At 42.8% G+C, this 15,889-nt stretch overlaps 2 protein-coding genes across 6 annotated transcripts in view; one reads left to right on the top strand and one right to left on the bottom strand.

Moving 5' to 3' along the window:
- The window catches only part of GBE1 (1,4-alpha-glucan branching enzyme 1), a 167,210-nt gene extending 165,024 nt beyond the window's left edge, over positions 1–2,186 (bottom strand). For both annotated transcript variants that reach the window (XM_055801424.1, XM_055801426.1), the window contains exon 1: positions 1,938–2,186. In XM_055801424.1, coding sequence (XP_055657399.1) covers positions 1,938–2,041 — 104 coding nt within the window. In that variant the 5' untranslated portion in view covers positions 2,042–2,186. The remainder of the gene's footprint in view (positions 1–1,937) is intronic.
- On the top strand, positions 295–15,040 carry LOC114012596 (proline-rich protein 2-like). Of its 4 annotated transcripts, none has more exons than XM_055801430.1 (4): positions 295–1,969; positions 2,927–3,052; positions 12,203–12,284; positions 14,079–15,040. In XM_055801430.1, the coding sequence occupies exons 1-4, from the start codon at positions 1,429–1,431 to the stop codon at positions 14,083–14,085; spliced, it is 756 nt and encodes a 251-aa protein (XP_055657405.1). In that variant the 5' UTR covers positions 295–1,428; the 3' UTR covers positions 14,086–15,040. The 4 variants fall into 4 exon arrangements, 3 of the variants coding, with proteins under 3 accessions (XP_055657405.1, XP_055657403.1, XP_055657404.1); XM_055801428.1 differs by having other exon boundaries at positions 12,665–15,040; XM_055801429.1 differs by lacking the exon at positions 2,927–3,052 and having other exon boundaries at positions 297–1,969; positions 12,665–15,040.
- Positions 15,041–15,889: the final 849 nt, after the last annotated feature.

Genomic DNA, 15,889 nt, shown 5'->3' with positions numbered 1-15,889 from the left:
CAAGTGGCTAGGGGAACTGGAGTTTAGCCTGGAGAAAAGGGAGGCTCAGGGGGGACCTTATTATGCTCTACAACTACCTAAAAGGAGGCTGTAGGCAGCTGGGGGTAGGTCTCTTCTCCCAAATAAAAAGTGACAGGAGAAGAGGAAACAGCCTTAAGTTATGCCAGGGGAGGTCTACATTGGATATTAAGAAAAATTTCTTCACTGAAAGGGTAGTCAAGCATTGGAACAGCTGCCCAGGGAGGCAGTAGAATCACCATCCCTGAAGGTGTTTAAGAAACACATAGATGTGGTGCTTAGGGACATAGTTTAGTGATAGACTTGGCAGTCCTCAGTTAGCAGTTGGACTTGATGATCTTAAAGGTCTTTTCCAACCTAAAAAAAAAAAATCTATGATTCTATCAGCAATGTGACCATTTATATGGCAAGCACATTTGGAAAGCCCAAATACTCTAATAAATGGCTTTATTAAGAGCCAGAGCCACCCACTTATTCCTTCCTACGCTCAGGCACCTCACTGGAAGAATTAAGTGTTTTACAGCACTGCATACATTACCCACGCTTGCCAGGAATCATTGTTTAAACCACTACACTATTCTATCATTAAGAGATTACATTTCAGAAAATGCTGTGTAAATCTAGTAGTTTACCAAATCCTTAATCCCATTTTACATGATCTAGCCTTACCACTATTCTCTGCCAGAACCCAACAGGACACCTGGTAACATGAAACCAAAAGCACTGTGTAATACAGTAAAGGAAAAAAAAAAAATCAAAATCCCTTTTGCTTCTCTCCCACATACACAGACTTTTCCAGACTTCTGGGATACAGGGCACTGGTCAGTACTAGAGTTTTGATTATCAGGGGACCGGTAGTGAAACACAACATAGAAAGTTGCACCATAAAAGCTCCCAATTACGGTTTTCAATCGGCCGGTGAGGCTTTAGCAGTTTCTCAAGGCCGGCAGTTCTGCTGGGCAGGACGCAGGTCGCCTCTGCCCGAGCTGCTGCTGGCAGGCTCTCGCCCAGGCCTGCTGCCCGTCCTGGTCAGAGGGTTGGTGTCGCAGCTGCCGGCGAGAGGGAAAAAAAAAAAATGAAAAAAAAAAAAAAAATGTTCACACTGGCAACCTGAAACCACCCTAACGCACACTGTCATCGGTTGGAGGTCTGCGAACAGCTGAGTTAGGGATTTAGGGATCTCTCCAAAAACGCACCTAAAGGAAAATTCTCCAGAAAGAGGTGGTTCAGGAGCAGTTTATTTACAGGTTCTGGCAGCTGGATTTAAAACCGTTTTTACTAGCGACAGCGGTTCGGCTAAAACACCCTCATCAGCGGCCCCCGGCGCTCGCCGCCGCGGCGCACCTGCCTGCGCTGGCAGGGCCAGGCTCCCCGTGAGCCAGCCCACCCCCCCCCAGCCGTAACGAAGCCATGCCGCTGTTAGGCGGGCCCCAGGGGGGCAACGAAGACGCCCGAAGCGCCAGAGAGGCCACGGGGGCCGGGACGGCCCAGTCACCGCCACCACCGGCGACGCCAGCGGAGAGGCCCGCGGCGGAGGCCTCCTCGCAGCGGCCCGCCCTACGCGGCTCTGGAGGCCCCGCCGCGTCCCGACGGCGGCTCCGCCCGCGGTGGAGGCGCCTCCGTCGGAAGTGCCGGCACGAAACCCCGCTCCGGGTCCGTCCCCCCCCGCCGCCACCGGGGCGGGAAGCGGAGCCGCCCCGGCGCTGGCTGAGGGACGGCCCCCGCCGCGACGGGGAGGGGAGAGGAGGGAGGGGGAGGGGACACCGCCCGCCCCGCCGCTCCCCCCGCCCGCCCCGGCGCCCCCAGAGGCGGGCGGTCGCCGCCTGCTCGCCCGCCGCCCCTCGCCCTGCCGAGGAGGCGCTCCCCTCCCCGCGGCACAGGCCTAGGCCGCCGGCGGGCGGGCCGGGGCGGGGCGGTACCTGCGCTGGAAGTCCGACTCGAAGGGGGCCAGGTAGGGGTCCCGCTCCAGCAGCTGCGGCAGCTTCACCGGCTGCGGGGACTGCGTGCAGGTGGCGGCCGCCATCTTGCCCGCCGCGGGATCCGCGCCGTGCCGCGCCGCCGCTATATACACTCGGGGAGGGGGGGCCGGGGAGGGCGGGCGAGGCGCCCCCTGCCTCTCACCGCCCGGCGCCGCCCACCGGCCGGGGCAGCCCGCCGGGGCCGGGAGGCGGCCGCCTCCACCGCCCCTCCCCGCCCGCCGTGCCAGCCGCCCGGGCCGCGCCGCGGTGCCCCCGCCACCCCCACCCCCCCCCCGCAGCACCCGTGGCGGCGGTGTCGGTGTGCCGAGGGGGCTGCGGGAGCCGAGGGGCGAGCGGATCGGGGGCACGCTGCCTCCCCTCGGCGCGGACGAGCGAGCGATTTGGTGTCGCTGCCCCGGCTTTGCCCGCAGGGGTTGGTAGCGCGCAGGGGGGTGGTAAAAAAGCCCTTCTCCGAACGGCGCGGGGGTGCCGGCGCGGGCGGGCCGGGCCGGAGCCGCGGCGCTGGCGGAGCCGCCCCTGGGGGGAGGGAGGGAGCGCCGGGGCCTTCGCCGCGGGGCCCCGGGCGGCGGCCCGGAGTGCGGGGCTGAGAGGCTGGGCGGGGGTGAGGGGCGAGCTGCTCGCCGGCGGTACGGCGGGGAGGAGGTGGCGGTGGGAGCCGAGCCCCCGGGCTGGGCAGGGCAAGGGCCGGCAGGAGGGGGTGTCTGCCGCCGCTCGGCGGTCCCCGGTTTGTTTTCTTAGTGCCACTTTGATGTCTTTTGTCAGTGTGTCTGCTGCCGGGGGAACTCTGCGTTCCCACACGCACACAGACGCAAAAATAACAAAAAAACACATCACCCCCCCCCCACCCCCCCCTTCCCCTCCCCCCCGCCCCTCCCGCCAGATTTGGTGTCATCATGAGTGCTGGAATAAATTTCTGGACTGTTTCGTAGGGTGCTGGCGTGCTCACAGACGAGCTCAGCAAAACAAGACTCCGGGGGCATCCATGAGTTCTCATAAACACCGTGTCCGAACAGCAAAATGTCGCTGTACCGGACACATAACGAATCCTAAACAAAGTAAGATTAATTCAGCTGATCCTGATGTAGCTCTAAATGCTGAATAGCACAGGTAGATTGCTGTGGAAGTTTTTGACCTAATATCAGCATGTCTGGTTTTTGGATAGGCCACCAAATATCCAAGGCAACTAATCACTAGCCTGACCATGCCTCTAGGCCAGCATTTAAGCACTTTTATTTAAGGTCCAGCAATTTTGCTTTGTTTAGACATGTAGTGAGAACGTTTATTTAGAGGCCTCTTTTGAATGCTTTTCAGCCAGGGTTTATAAACTTTTTAGCTCCTAGATACTTTTCCTCGTTTCCACAACCGTCTCTTAAATTTTTATCCTCAGTTTGTAGCTCATCTCCCCTATCTTAGCTTCCTCTGAATTTTAGCACTGCTTTGCCTTCCTGTCTGCCAGATAACTAACAGCACAGCATGTAATGAACACCAGCAATTCATTTATTACTTTATTCAACACTGGCTACGTGAGATTTTCCATAATTATTTGTTTCATCAACATTATATGTTTAACTATTTCCTTCCTTCAAGCAGTTTCTAACTACGCATACAAAAATCCAAGTACTTTTGTCCTTTTTTTTCCTTATGGAGTGCAACAAGTATTCCCAGTCCGAAGAATGTGTAGGGCAATGCTCATAGTGTTTGCTATAGCAGTTGCCACAGCAGGAGCCCCAAGTGGTTTTTGCTTCCTTATTGAAAGCTGCGATAGATCAGGATTATTTTTTTCCCCAGTGTCTACCATTTCTTCAGGCTCACTTGAGACTGAGAACCTGTTTTTAAAATTACAGGTGCTTCTCAAAACTTCCTGCATGGCAGTGCTTTCAGTGCCTGTGCTAAACCAAAATTTAACAGCTCTTGCCATCTTATTCTTGCTAATTGCAAACTGTGTGTATCATGTTCTTTTGCGAATGTGTCACTCATTCTCACAGTTAACTAATCTGGCAAACTAAAAGGGGAGAAATTCCAGCTGCTTATCAAGAGCCAGGAAATTGGGGTTTTACAATAGTTACGTGTTACCTGTGCTGCTACTTTGGGGCTTCCAGGTATTTGGTACTGGAGAGTTCGCCTGCTGTTGAAGTGGAGGTAGGAGAGCAATTCACTGTGATTCACAAACCTAGGAAACAAGAGCTTCACTCATAGCACAGTCTCTTTGGTTGTCTTCGTTGTCAGGAAGCTCAAGCAAGTTTGCAGCATCATTTTTACCTGTTTGGCATAAACAAAGTAGAGAGATTTATAAATCAGCATTAGCAATTGTGTAAACAGTAGGAATATATCTGTGACTTTTGGGTTCCGAAAGACAGGGACTCCTTTTTAACCTTTGGGAGATTTCCAGTTGAAATGACATAGTATTCAGCCTCACATCCAAGCAACCTTGAACTTCAGGAAGTTAAACTCTGCAAACAGGCCCTGTCCCTATAATAGAAAAAGCCCAAATGCTACATTTAACACTCTGTGAACTGGGAAATTGATAACCACATCATTTTTATCTACTCATGTTCCAGTTTACAACTTGAGCATGATTTTATTTGCCTGCTTTGTCACCAGTAACTCAAAGATACTAAGGCATATATTGTTGTGATCATCCGTTACACCATGATCTAGCTGAGACTCAAAAGCCGAGACTGGCTTTCAGGAGACTGCCATTTAGTCCTCTACCTGGAGGCAAAAATGGCAGTTCAAACAATGAATATTGTCCCAACAGCTGAATGCATCTCTGTGCATTTGTCAGAGATCGATACAAAGCTGGCAGCTGCTGCTGCCAGCAGAAGTAGGAAGAGGAGGACTGCAGTAACTGCTCTTCTGCGGGACAGCAGTGGATCATAGAGGAGTGAAGTCTAAGCCGTGTGTCTGGCGCTCAGTTACCACTGAGGCTGAAGTGTATCAATCCGCTCCAGGTTTTCAAAGGATGCTCATGCTTAAGTTATGTATATTTTAAAATGTTGCATAGAAATGCTGAGCAGGAACTGTTTAGTTACAATTATTATAATATCAATTTAGGGTTTTTTTAATATGCAAAGTTCAAATAGAAATAAAAGTTTTGCATTAAAGAACATTCAAGATCTGGAAGGCATTGAATAAGGAGAAAAATGGCTACTCTTGTCATGCAGTGCCTCCATTTTGATTCACTAATATTTTGCATTTATTTTGCAAAAGATAACAGAGATGCTAAACTGTAGGACCTGGGTTAGGAATTTTTTTTTTTTCTTTAAGGCACTGGTTCATATTCTCCCCTATCAACAGTGACGATTTCTATCTCAGCTAGAATGGATCTACGTGGTCTGTGGCTCTTGCAGAGCCAGTTCCTGAGCTCCAGGTGCTTCTAAACCAAGTGGCTCAGAGCAGACCTGGACCCTGGTCCTGACCTGGCTCTGTAAGACACTTCCAGACCTGTCAGTCATCTTTGGGGTACAGGATTCTGCACTACAGCTGTTATGCACTACTGCTACTTTCTAGGCTGACCCAATCCCACAGGTGTGAGATAAATAGCTAGTTCATACATGAGTTACAGTGTGGTTCCTGCCATACCGGTTCTGGGATTGCCCAGTATATGGTGAGGGTTTTCTGGAGTTATCTTCTAGCCTACAGGGAGAGAAAGAGTCCAATGGACAAGGGTGATGTATGCCCAGTTTTTATTCCAATATAGGCGTAAATGGGGCATCACAAACATCCATCCCTGGACACTACAGTGTGGTCCCAAATACCACAAAGTACTCATTAACCTATTTCATCAGCTGTGCTCCATTTTAGCTGAGGGCAGTCCATAGACTCTTAGTTTCATCCATCTGAGAAGACACAGCAGGTACCAAAGACAGCAAAATATTTTTAACTCTGCTGCTGAGAACATGTAAGAATTACCAATTTCTCAAAGTGACAAGGCACAAGGCATGTCCTTTGTATGTTCCCAACTCCTCCCAGTTCCTTTTCCTGAAAGCCTTCTTAGATCTAGGTGTGGTTGGCCCACTTTGCTTGCTTACATGTGAGAAGATGTATGCATTTTTTATTGCCATTGCACCTTTTGATGTCAAAGATGAGAAGCAGTCCACAACCAAGGACTGAGACACACAGGAACACAAGGTTTCCCCTGTACTTGTACTGGATCCCACAGTGGGCACTATCAAGAAAAGGTGTTCCTGTGGACAGAGGTGGCTGTTCAAAAAAAATTGTGTATCATTATTCCAGAAGAATGGATTCTTGAAGTATTCCCTATGTCCTTTATAAAGATGTCAGACATCTGAGCATGTTACAGTACACTTTGCAGCTTCCCACCTTTGGACTGATTACTGCAAGTTAAACACGTAACACACAATGGAGCTCGAAATTTGAAGGAAAACTAGTTTATCTTGCCACATTGGCCAGCCACACTTACCCCTATTATTTGTTCAAGAATCCATAAGGAACTAGTTGCATAGTTGTCATCCAGATCCAATACAAATGCCCCCCTTAAAAAAAAAAAAAATCGTTTATCTTGGTAGTCTTCTGAGACAGGTCAAACATGGGGAATGGAGATTAAACAAGCTACTTATCCCTATCTTTGGATTCTCCAAGGTGAGATACATAGGAGAAAAAAAATGGTCAGTGTTGCACAGCTGCTGCCAGAGCTAGACCTCAGCAGCATGTAACAGTTCCATAATTAAAACTGCACTTCCAGCAAGGATTCAATTATGTGATTACATATGAAGAACAAAGCACATATCCTTAAAAACTGCAGCAAACATTCCAAGAATCCATTAGTACATCTGTTAATTAGTTTATAGGTTTGGGGGTTTCATTTTTTGATTTGAGTCTTTTAAGAAATGGAGGCTGTTCACTGAGGCTGTCTTCTAAGGTCTTACCTCTGCCCTGGCATGGTATCAGGAGCTTTAAATAACAACACATCTTTAAAAATCAAAATTAGTGTACTATCTGAAATACTAAAAAGCCAGTTTCAGGGTTGTCAAATTCCAGTAAGGGCAGCTGATGGGAATGCCATTTGCACTTACCATTCAGACCAAAACGAAAACACATTCCAACAACCTGAATGCCCTAGATAATGGCTGCTTCTTGTGTTCACAATATTGCAGTATTATTATGATTTGGTGTCCTTATTTTGTATAACAGAGTATCAAAAACATGTAAATATCTTTCAGTTATTTACACAGTAATCAAGACACTTCAAAGTGTGATACCAATTAAATATCAGCAGATGTAGAACAGTATTTGTTGTGAAAATGCCTGAGCCTCACTAAAAAAAGGATTTAATTTAGCAGAAACTCTTTAGTTTCAAGTAAGAATTTGTGAAGCACTTTACAGACACAAAATACAGAAAAGCTTTAGGAATATTGTAATATTTTTGGATGTATATACTCTGTTGTATTTGTGCCTTGTATATGTATTGCTCAAAAGTGATTACTGCCAATAGTACCAACCTTCTGCAGCTGCCAATACTGCTGATTCCTGGTATTTACATACGTGTTTATGTCTTGGGGGAAGAACATAAAACATTTGGGATTCTCTCCTTAATGCCATACCCACAATAGTTGGTAACTCACCACTGTCTTACCAATGTGTGTTTCTCTCTAACACTTAGCAAATAAGTAGCTTGAGCTCTCCAGAATAGTTGTCCCAGAGGAACGTGCCCACAATTACTGCAGTGGGCTTCTGTAACAATCTGTTGGTATTAAACAGCTGATTAATGCTAGCCAAATATTGTATGGTTTATATCCAATACACTTCAAATTAAGAATTAACCACCACCGCTTCAGCAGCAGTTTTGCTTTCTTGTTCGTTGGCAGGTCTTTCCTAAAATCTCTGAGAAATTATCTTACCTAGGAGGTTTCTTCAAGGCTGGTTGCGTGGTCTCACATTCCTCCCTGAAACACTGTGGGCGTTTAGGCTGTCTGGCCTTTTACTCAGAAAAGAAAGTGAGGTTGCCAGGTATTGGTTCGGAGGGTAACACATCTAATCCGGGGGGAGGTCAAGTGAGGTGAGAAGAAAGGAGGAGATGCATATTGCTAATGCTCTGACAGCTCTGTCAATATAAATCCATTAGTATGTGTAGGACTATTTTAGTTTTCAAAAAGCAGCATAGTACCTAAGTCACATTCATGAATTTTAGTGTGCACTGGGTTCACCACAGTAAAAGCAGATGAATCCAGTGCAAATCATGTGTGAAATGCAGAGCTTTTGGAAGTCCAAAATGGTTTCCGCAGACAGTCTTTTAGGTCCTGGCAGTATTAATTGTGGTTTAGTTTTTGATGGCAGTCGGTGGGAATTGCCCGAATCAGTTCTCAGGTGTGACCAGTAGTGTTTTGAATGAACAGAAAGACAGGGACAAGATCCTTAGTGCTATGTTCAAAATCTTGCTGTAGGCAGAAGAGAACGCCATATATAGAACTAGGAATTTACTGTGAATCCAGTAAATATTTTAACAGTATAATTGTTGAAATTATCTGATTAATATGGGAAAAACCCCACCCTCATTAATAGTGCAATTTAACTTGTTATAAAGAAAGCTTTCTAGCACCTATGCATTTTCTTTTACTGTCATGCCCCCCCTTCCTGGTATGCCTCTGGGTCCTAAGGCTGACAAAGTCTTCCTTGGGCAGATGGGGGCATATGTGTTAACGACAATCTGCCACACACAGCCTGATGTTCACTCCTCAGTTTTTAGGTTCTCAGCTGAAATCTGACAACCACACAACAGGCTTTCCCAGATGTAGTTGACGTTAAGGATGCTGTTGGTCATGCAGGGACTGCCCAGGCCTGTCAGATCCTTTCTCCCAGTGGTACTCACAGACACAAGCTCACATGGGTTTAGCAATAGTCACTTGGGCGCTAGGCAAGCAATGACAATGGCAAAAAAATCACATGTACAGGGGTAAAATTACCCTTTTTGGTAGATGGTCTGCTTAACACAGGCTAGTCATTACGTGAGTCCAGCAGAAATGTTGCAGACTCTGTGATGACTCAAAGCTTTTTAACAGGGCTGAATGGTGGCTCTTGAAAATGACCATTTTTTCCTGTGTGGTCTTGTGTGATGGTAACACTTAAGGGTCTTAAGCATATAATGATATATAACCATTGTAAAAACACCAAAGCTGGTATAAACAACTAAAATTACAACTGTAGGGTGTAAAGCTAAATTCAGGTTTCTGTAGATGTTGGAAACCATGGTCTTACTTTTAAGGTAATGATGTAATTTGTATCTTTACATTGCATGTGTGCCTATCACTGGGTGTGTTGCACAGTGAGATAGTTCACTGTCATTTCTGGATGTATATTGAACATAAGCAAATCCTACAATGACACAGTGACTGGAGCAATTTCATAATCACATCTTGGTCATATTCTGATCTAAGCAATTGTCAAAACATTGAAAACTAATATCCTTACATATGTAATGCATGTCTTGAGGTGTTGTTTTTCTGGAATATGCCTAAAGATACTATGAAGAACATCTATCATGTTCAATAATCCATCTTCGTATGTGCACACCTCTGATCTCAGAAATGCTATAGTAATAGATCTCCAAAGTTACCTGATTAGCTCTAGTTGAATAATTATGTACAGTTTTGTATTATAAACATAAGTAACATTTTGTTACCCGGTCAGCTTAGGGACTCCTGATTTCCACCATTTTCTACATGTCTTTAAAATATCCCCAGTTCAGTAAGTGAAGGCGCAGTCTTCACAGTCCCAATGATACAGAGCTACACTTACAGATAGGCAATTCATTGCTGTAGGTATTGTATTGAACGCAACACAGTTTTCCATAGGAAATATTTTTATACCTTGATGATTCACCTTTTCTTCCTAGAGCACTCAAAATTCTCTATTTTGTAGAGATAGAAAGCTTCATACAAGATAAATGTGCATCCATGCACAGAGACACATTTTTGTTAGGAATATAGATATTCGTAGGTTAGCAAGAAGTACGTCTGTCTTCACACAGAGAAACAGATTTTCTCTTGCTTGGAGGTGAATCCTTTAGGTTGGATCCTTTGTCTCTTATTACCTAGGTTTGTATTTTGCTCTTGTTTTTAAACTTAGCCATGGCATTTGAGTTAAAATAAAAGTAATATGACTTTCACTTTTCCTATATGCATGTATCATAATAAAAATATGCAGTAAACGAAGCAATATGCAGCTTACAATGCATACATTTGGAAGGGATTGCTTATACTGTGCTATCTGTGGAAGATAAAATAAGCAAATATTATTATTAATAGTTATGTTAGTTATTCAGGCTACAGCACCTCCCTCTGTATGAGTTTGTGAGGATATCCAGGATAATTAGCTGCATTTCTGTTTCCTGATTACTTTAAGTTGAAGTACATAGTAATGGTATCTATCTAATGGTAAACTATCTAGTAAGAAAGTTTACCTCCTATTATTAGATAACTTTAGTAATTCCCCTGTCTGTTTTTGTTTTGCTTTGATTCCATCTCTTCTTTGTAAAAAAGAGCTAAACATTTATAGTTTAATTCAAATAGCAATCTTTACAATTATATGCAATTTTTCATCTTAAGATATTAATTGCAATATGCGGATAACTTTTGGGTTTCCAAGTTAATGTGATCCCAGTTCCATTAGAGAGGTTTAAGGGCTGATGGCACTCAGTCAGCATTCCTCAGTTTCAAACACTCTTCCTTTCTGACGTCTCTTTGAGCCTTTTGTTTATGTCTCAAAATTCTCCCTGGATGTTGGATTCAGTCACCGAATCCTACTCAAGAAATGGTTGATATCACTGCCCTGTCTGATTTAACCAGACACTCAGTGCAGGTATTTCTCACATTTGTGTGATCAGCTCCTGCAGCAGGGCATTGTGCACCAGAAGTCAACGCTTCTCGGAGTGGTTCTGGTTTCTCCTGGTTGATCATTCAGCTTCTTTGTTAAGCACTTCATTTGCTTCCTCTGCCTGCTTATTCAGAATAGCCTTCTGAACCGCACAGATCACAACCCGTGCCAGGTATTCAATCTTTTTGCATTATATTATCTTCTCAGGCAACATCCAGGCTCTTCATTTTCCGCTTGTCCTATAGTTCCACCAGGACAGCAGGCCATCCCCAATGATCAGGTTGTACTTTGTTGTTTGTAAATGTGAGTTGTAAGCAATTAATTGCCTTTTTTCATATGCCAGTCTTCAGTGAGTGATCTGGTAGGGGGTAGTTGGAAATACTGTCCTAGTACTACATCTCTTCCCCAGTTTTCTCACATTTCCATGTGTGTGTTTGTGCTGGGTCTGACTGTTCCCTTACTACACTATTTCCTACCACTGTATACATGTATGGACTACTTTTCTGCCTCTTTTTGTCACCTCCCTTTTTCCACTTTTACCAAAGAAGAATATTTGAGAGTAAATGCTGACAAAAATAAGTTTTTACAGTTGCTAAGTCATACACTCTCATAGATTTTTTTGTTTGTTTTTCTTGTTCATTGTTATTTAGTGTTCCCTAGATCACTTCTTCTTTCATACAGGTTGCTAGCTCATTCCATACTGTGCCAGTATCTATAGGCTGTAAAGCTAAATGCATTTTTGTGTCCTGGACATCCTCTACAGCTCTTTAAATGTACCCTGGTCTTAATTCAAAGCTTGTGCATCTCTACTGTGTACAATACTTTTGAACAGAAGCCTGACAACTTTTTTCTGCTTCTAATACATCTCTGCTTTCTTCTGGCTTGTGATCATCCAGATGATACAATCTTTCAAATTCTGGTCTTCCTTTTAAAGCTCAGTGTTACACATCCACTAATAGTAGGCAGTTGCTACTGCAGGAGCTGACAGATTTGCAAGAATCTGAACCTCAAAGACTTAGTCCCTGATTAGTATGCCATTCCCTCAGCTCAGCAATTTCTTCCAGAAAGGAGAGGAGGATGGATGTTTCTAGGAGTAGAGTGGGCATGTCTAGCAAGGGGTTGAATGTGGTTTTCTTCTTCCTTTATTCCCCTGTAGGTGTACCTCATTTTGTCCTATACAGATAAGCCGTAATAAAAGCAAAGCCTGTACTCAGCTGGGTCAAAAGAAAGAAGCAGAGACAGAGATCTCTGATCACCAAGGAATATGATCAGTGGTTTTTAAAACAAGTACCAACAAACTTTGGGCTTCCATCCAGTGTCCACCTATCACCAGCTTTCTCTGACTGCCATCTATTTTCTCCTCTTTCTTTCAGATTTTCAAACTGCATCACAGAGACTGCCATTTACCCAGGCAAGGCTTGCCTGGAGTGAGTCGCAACCAGATCACAGAGCAATGTAATTACTGTTTCTCTGCTTTCATCAGACCATTAGTGATCCTGAATCACCTGAGCTGACCAAAACTCATTGATTTTACTGTAAATAAGATACCTGCCAGGACACAGGAATTCACACCTGCTGCATTCCTGGTCTTCTGAGATGACTATAGGCTTCCACCTACAAAAGGTTTTGCAGAGGGTTAGTTGCTCACTAACATACTGGAAGGCTTCACAGAAGGGGTTGTCCACCTTCTCTACTGATTTGCTACACTGAAAATGTTACGTACTATACCATATACATAGCACTAAGAATTAGTCCAGTAAATATTCTAACAGTCAAAATTATCTGTTTAATGTAGAAAAAGCCTAACTTTTCTTACATTATGGTCACCTTTCCAGTGTGCCTCTAGGCCCTGAGGTTGGCAGTTTAAGTATTCCTGGTGCAGAGGGAGAGGGCTTGCTTTGTGACCAGTCATCAGCCCCTGAGGTCTTCACAAGAACAGCAACGATGGTCATGTTGGAGGGCTCCAAGTCCTCAGGCTTGGGTACATTTAGTGTTATATTTTAAACCTTTTCCCTACACCATCTGCTTCCCACTCATTGATTCCCAGCTAGTTTGAATTTTGCACAATATCTTTACTCCAGGGCTCTCAGCAGGTATCTGCCATCCTCTGCAATTTTATTCCACTATTATACAAACATTAACTCTACTAAAATCAGTAGTTTCAGCAATATAAAACTGTGATTCCTTAGTGGAAAATCCAGAAGACAGGTTAGAGAGCAGTGGTTGATTTTTCAAATTCATAGTAGTTTTGCTGAAATACATAGTCAGCAAAGCTGTATAAACTGGAGGTCATTGCATCATTAAGTTCAAATTTGTCATTTAGCTACTGAAGGAAAGCATCTATAAATGGAAGACATCATGAACATTTATAATGTTGCAGTACAAAGGCCCATTTTGCAGTCTGCCTGCAATTTAGTAATTTGTCAATATACAATATAAAAAACTTGAGTCCAGTATCTCTTCCAATTTGTTCTGTTTTTCAGGATTTGCCAAAATTAATGTTACAATTCTGACACAGGCTATGAAAAGCCTTATATCCATGACTGTTGGGGCCATTAGCAAATCAGCTGATTGTATGCTATTCTTTTAACATTAACCAACTGTTCTTAGATAAATATGCTGTAGAAATACTTAAGTATTCAAAATGCTCTGTTGTGGTGAAAAATTACAAATAATTTTATGTCTTGTTTAATTCCAAGTTTTTTTTTCCTCAAAGAATCTGAAATATGAATTATTGTAGTAGGATAGATGACAATATGTGGACTAGTGGGTATACTGAGTCCCTGGAACACATCTGCCATTTACTTTGTGTCATCACTGACTCTAGTAACACAGTATTCTAGGCAAAATTAGTGTTATATATTTGTGCCTTAATATCAACCTTCTATAAATTTAACTTTTTTTTTTTTTTATCAGTGGTACAGTTCACTTTCTCTGGTTAGTCAGGTGAGCAGTAGTCAAATACCAACTGTATTAGTACACTATAATGAAGGAATACTTTCAAAAGTCTTTCATGTATTACCCCCATTAAAACTTAGTCTGACAAACCACACTAAGGCCTCCCCTGACATTTTTTCTGATGGTCATTACCTGGCTCTTATACCAGTTGCAGTAAAGACATTTATTTATTTAAATGAAGATATTTCTTCATTCATGAGAACATTGTCTGAATTATTAGAATTATTTGTTCTATCTCCTCCTTCCACTGGTTTAGCTGCACACAGTTAAAATACTGAATTGCTCTTACAGTTCATGAATTATCTGTTGCTTCTTGACCTATGCGCTCCTTCAGCTGTCTCCTGAGTAACTCCTATGTTGTCATCTGTTTCAACACATGCACAAGAAAAACCCACAAAGGTTTCCATCCTGGGAGCTGAGTCATTCTCTAAATCAGGATCATCATCCTGTGAACAAATAATCTTCCTCTGCAGAACTTAAGGGCAAGTATTACCTATGTGATTTTACATAGGATGTTTTAGCTTCTCTTACTTTAAATTACTTGCGTGTCTGACTGAAAAGCACATAATTTAGCAGTATCCACTAAAATTTTCTCTGTATTCATATCATATAGGTTACATAATGCCAAAAATGTCTTTATCCTTCTTAGTTCTGTGTTCTGTTTATTCCTTTATTTTTTAATCAGTTGTCATTTCAAAATATACTTACATCTTTAATGGCTTGATTTTTGTATGTACATCTAATTTCTGTGAACTATTAGTATGTTCCTGTCATCCAGGAAACCTCGAGTTCTCAAGGAACATAACCTCCTCTACAATAAAATATTTTCTCCAATCATACCATTAAAAGACACTCACAGTGAATATCAATCTGTCTTAAGTCATCCAATATACCTAACATTTAAAAGGGCTAACTAATGAGGGCATATATTAGACAACCTGAAAGTGAGGAAAAAGCAAGACCAAGTGTTTGCTTCTTATCTTTTTCTTAACACTATGAAATACCATCTATATTTTTTGTATTTTTAAATGAACAGACTTGCTTTTAATCTCTGTGCTTGCCAAAAATATATACTCTGGTATGTTGAAACCACTCTAGCACTACTACAAGTTATTAACACTATGATTTTTCCTATTTATGTCTAAAATGCTGGGTCATTTGCAGCTCTGAATAAGATTTACATGAAGACTTCTCCAGAACTCCATGTTTCACTTGTAATACATTGCTTGAAATAAAACGTTTCAGCTAATTTTGCCAGTGTTATTTTCATGTGTTAGCAATTTTTATGCCCGCTCTGTTTTTATAACTACTGCCTTCATTAAATTTGTAATTGCCAAAATTAATACTTTTTTAGTTTTTTCTCTTGCTTTATTTGCTTTCATGTTTATCTTCTCTTATCACTTGTCCAACTTTTTTTTTGTTTTAATATGATTTTTTTCTGTAGTTTGGTTTTTTTTTGGGGGGGGGGGGGGGTTGTGTTGTTTTGGGGTTTTTGGGTTTGTTTTTTTTTTACAGTAAGTCATGTGGCATTGATATCCGTAAAGGAATTTAAAGTTACACAGAAGAAAATTGAGCCCCATGCTGATGGATGAGACAGGCTTTATGGTTTCTCCATGATCTCATTGCATGTTGGTAAAGGGACAGGACTGTGGAATACGAGATACAAGTGTCATCAAAATATTTCCCTGGTTTTGTAAGGAGTTGCACAAGGACTCATTCCTTCTCTGTAAAATGAAGCATGGGTATTCATAACTGTAAAAAAAACCCAACACTACCAACAACAGGAAAATAATGCTTGTACGTTGTTTCTTGTTTTTCTATTTTCCTTTCTATAGAATGAAGTATACATATTCCTATTAAAAAAAAAAAAACAACTATCACCAGTTGTCTACTGTTTTTCTTAAATCTAGAAATGTTTTGCAGATTCGACTTAAAACATTAGTCAGGTGTCTTGCCTAGTTTTTCATGTTTAGAATAAACTGAAGTATTTCAGCTTTTAGCATCTGTCCTGTTTGTTCACATGATTTGATTTGTATGTTGGGGACCAATTTTTCATAAACAGCAAGACCTCTTTCAACACTAACACAACAGTGGGGAACTGA

This window comes from Falco peregrinus, chromosome 4 (genome assembly GCF_023634155.1).
Source record: "Falco peregrinus isolate bFalPer1 chromosome 4, bFalPer1.pri, whole genome shotgun sequence".
Taxonomy (NCBI): Eukaryota; Metazoa; Chordata; class Aves; order Falconiformes; family Falconidae; genus Falco; species Falco peregrinus.
Note: the sequence above shows the minus strand (reverse complement) of the source record. Positions and strands in the feature narration are given on the sequence as shown.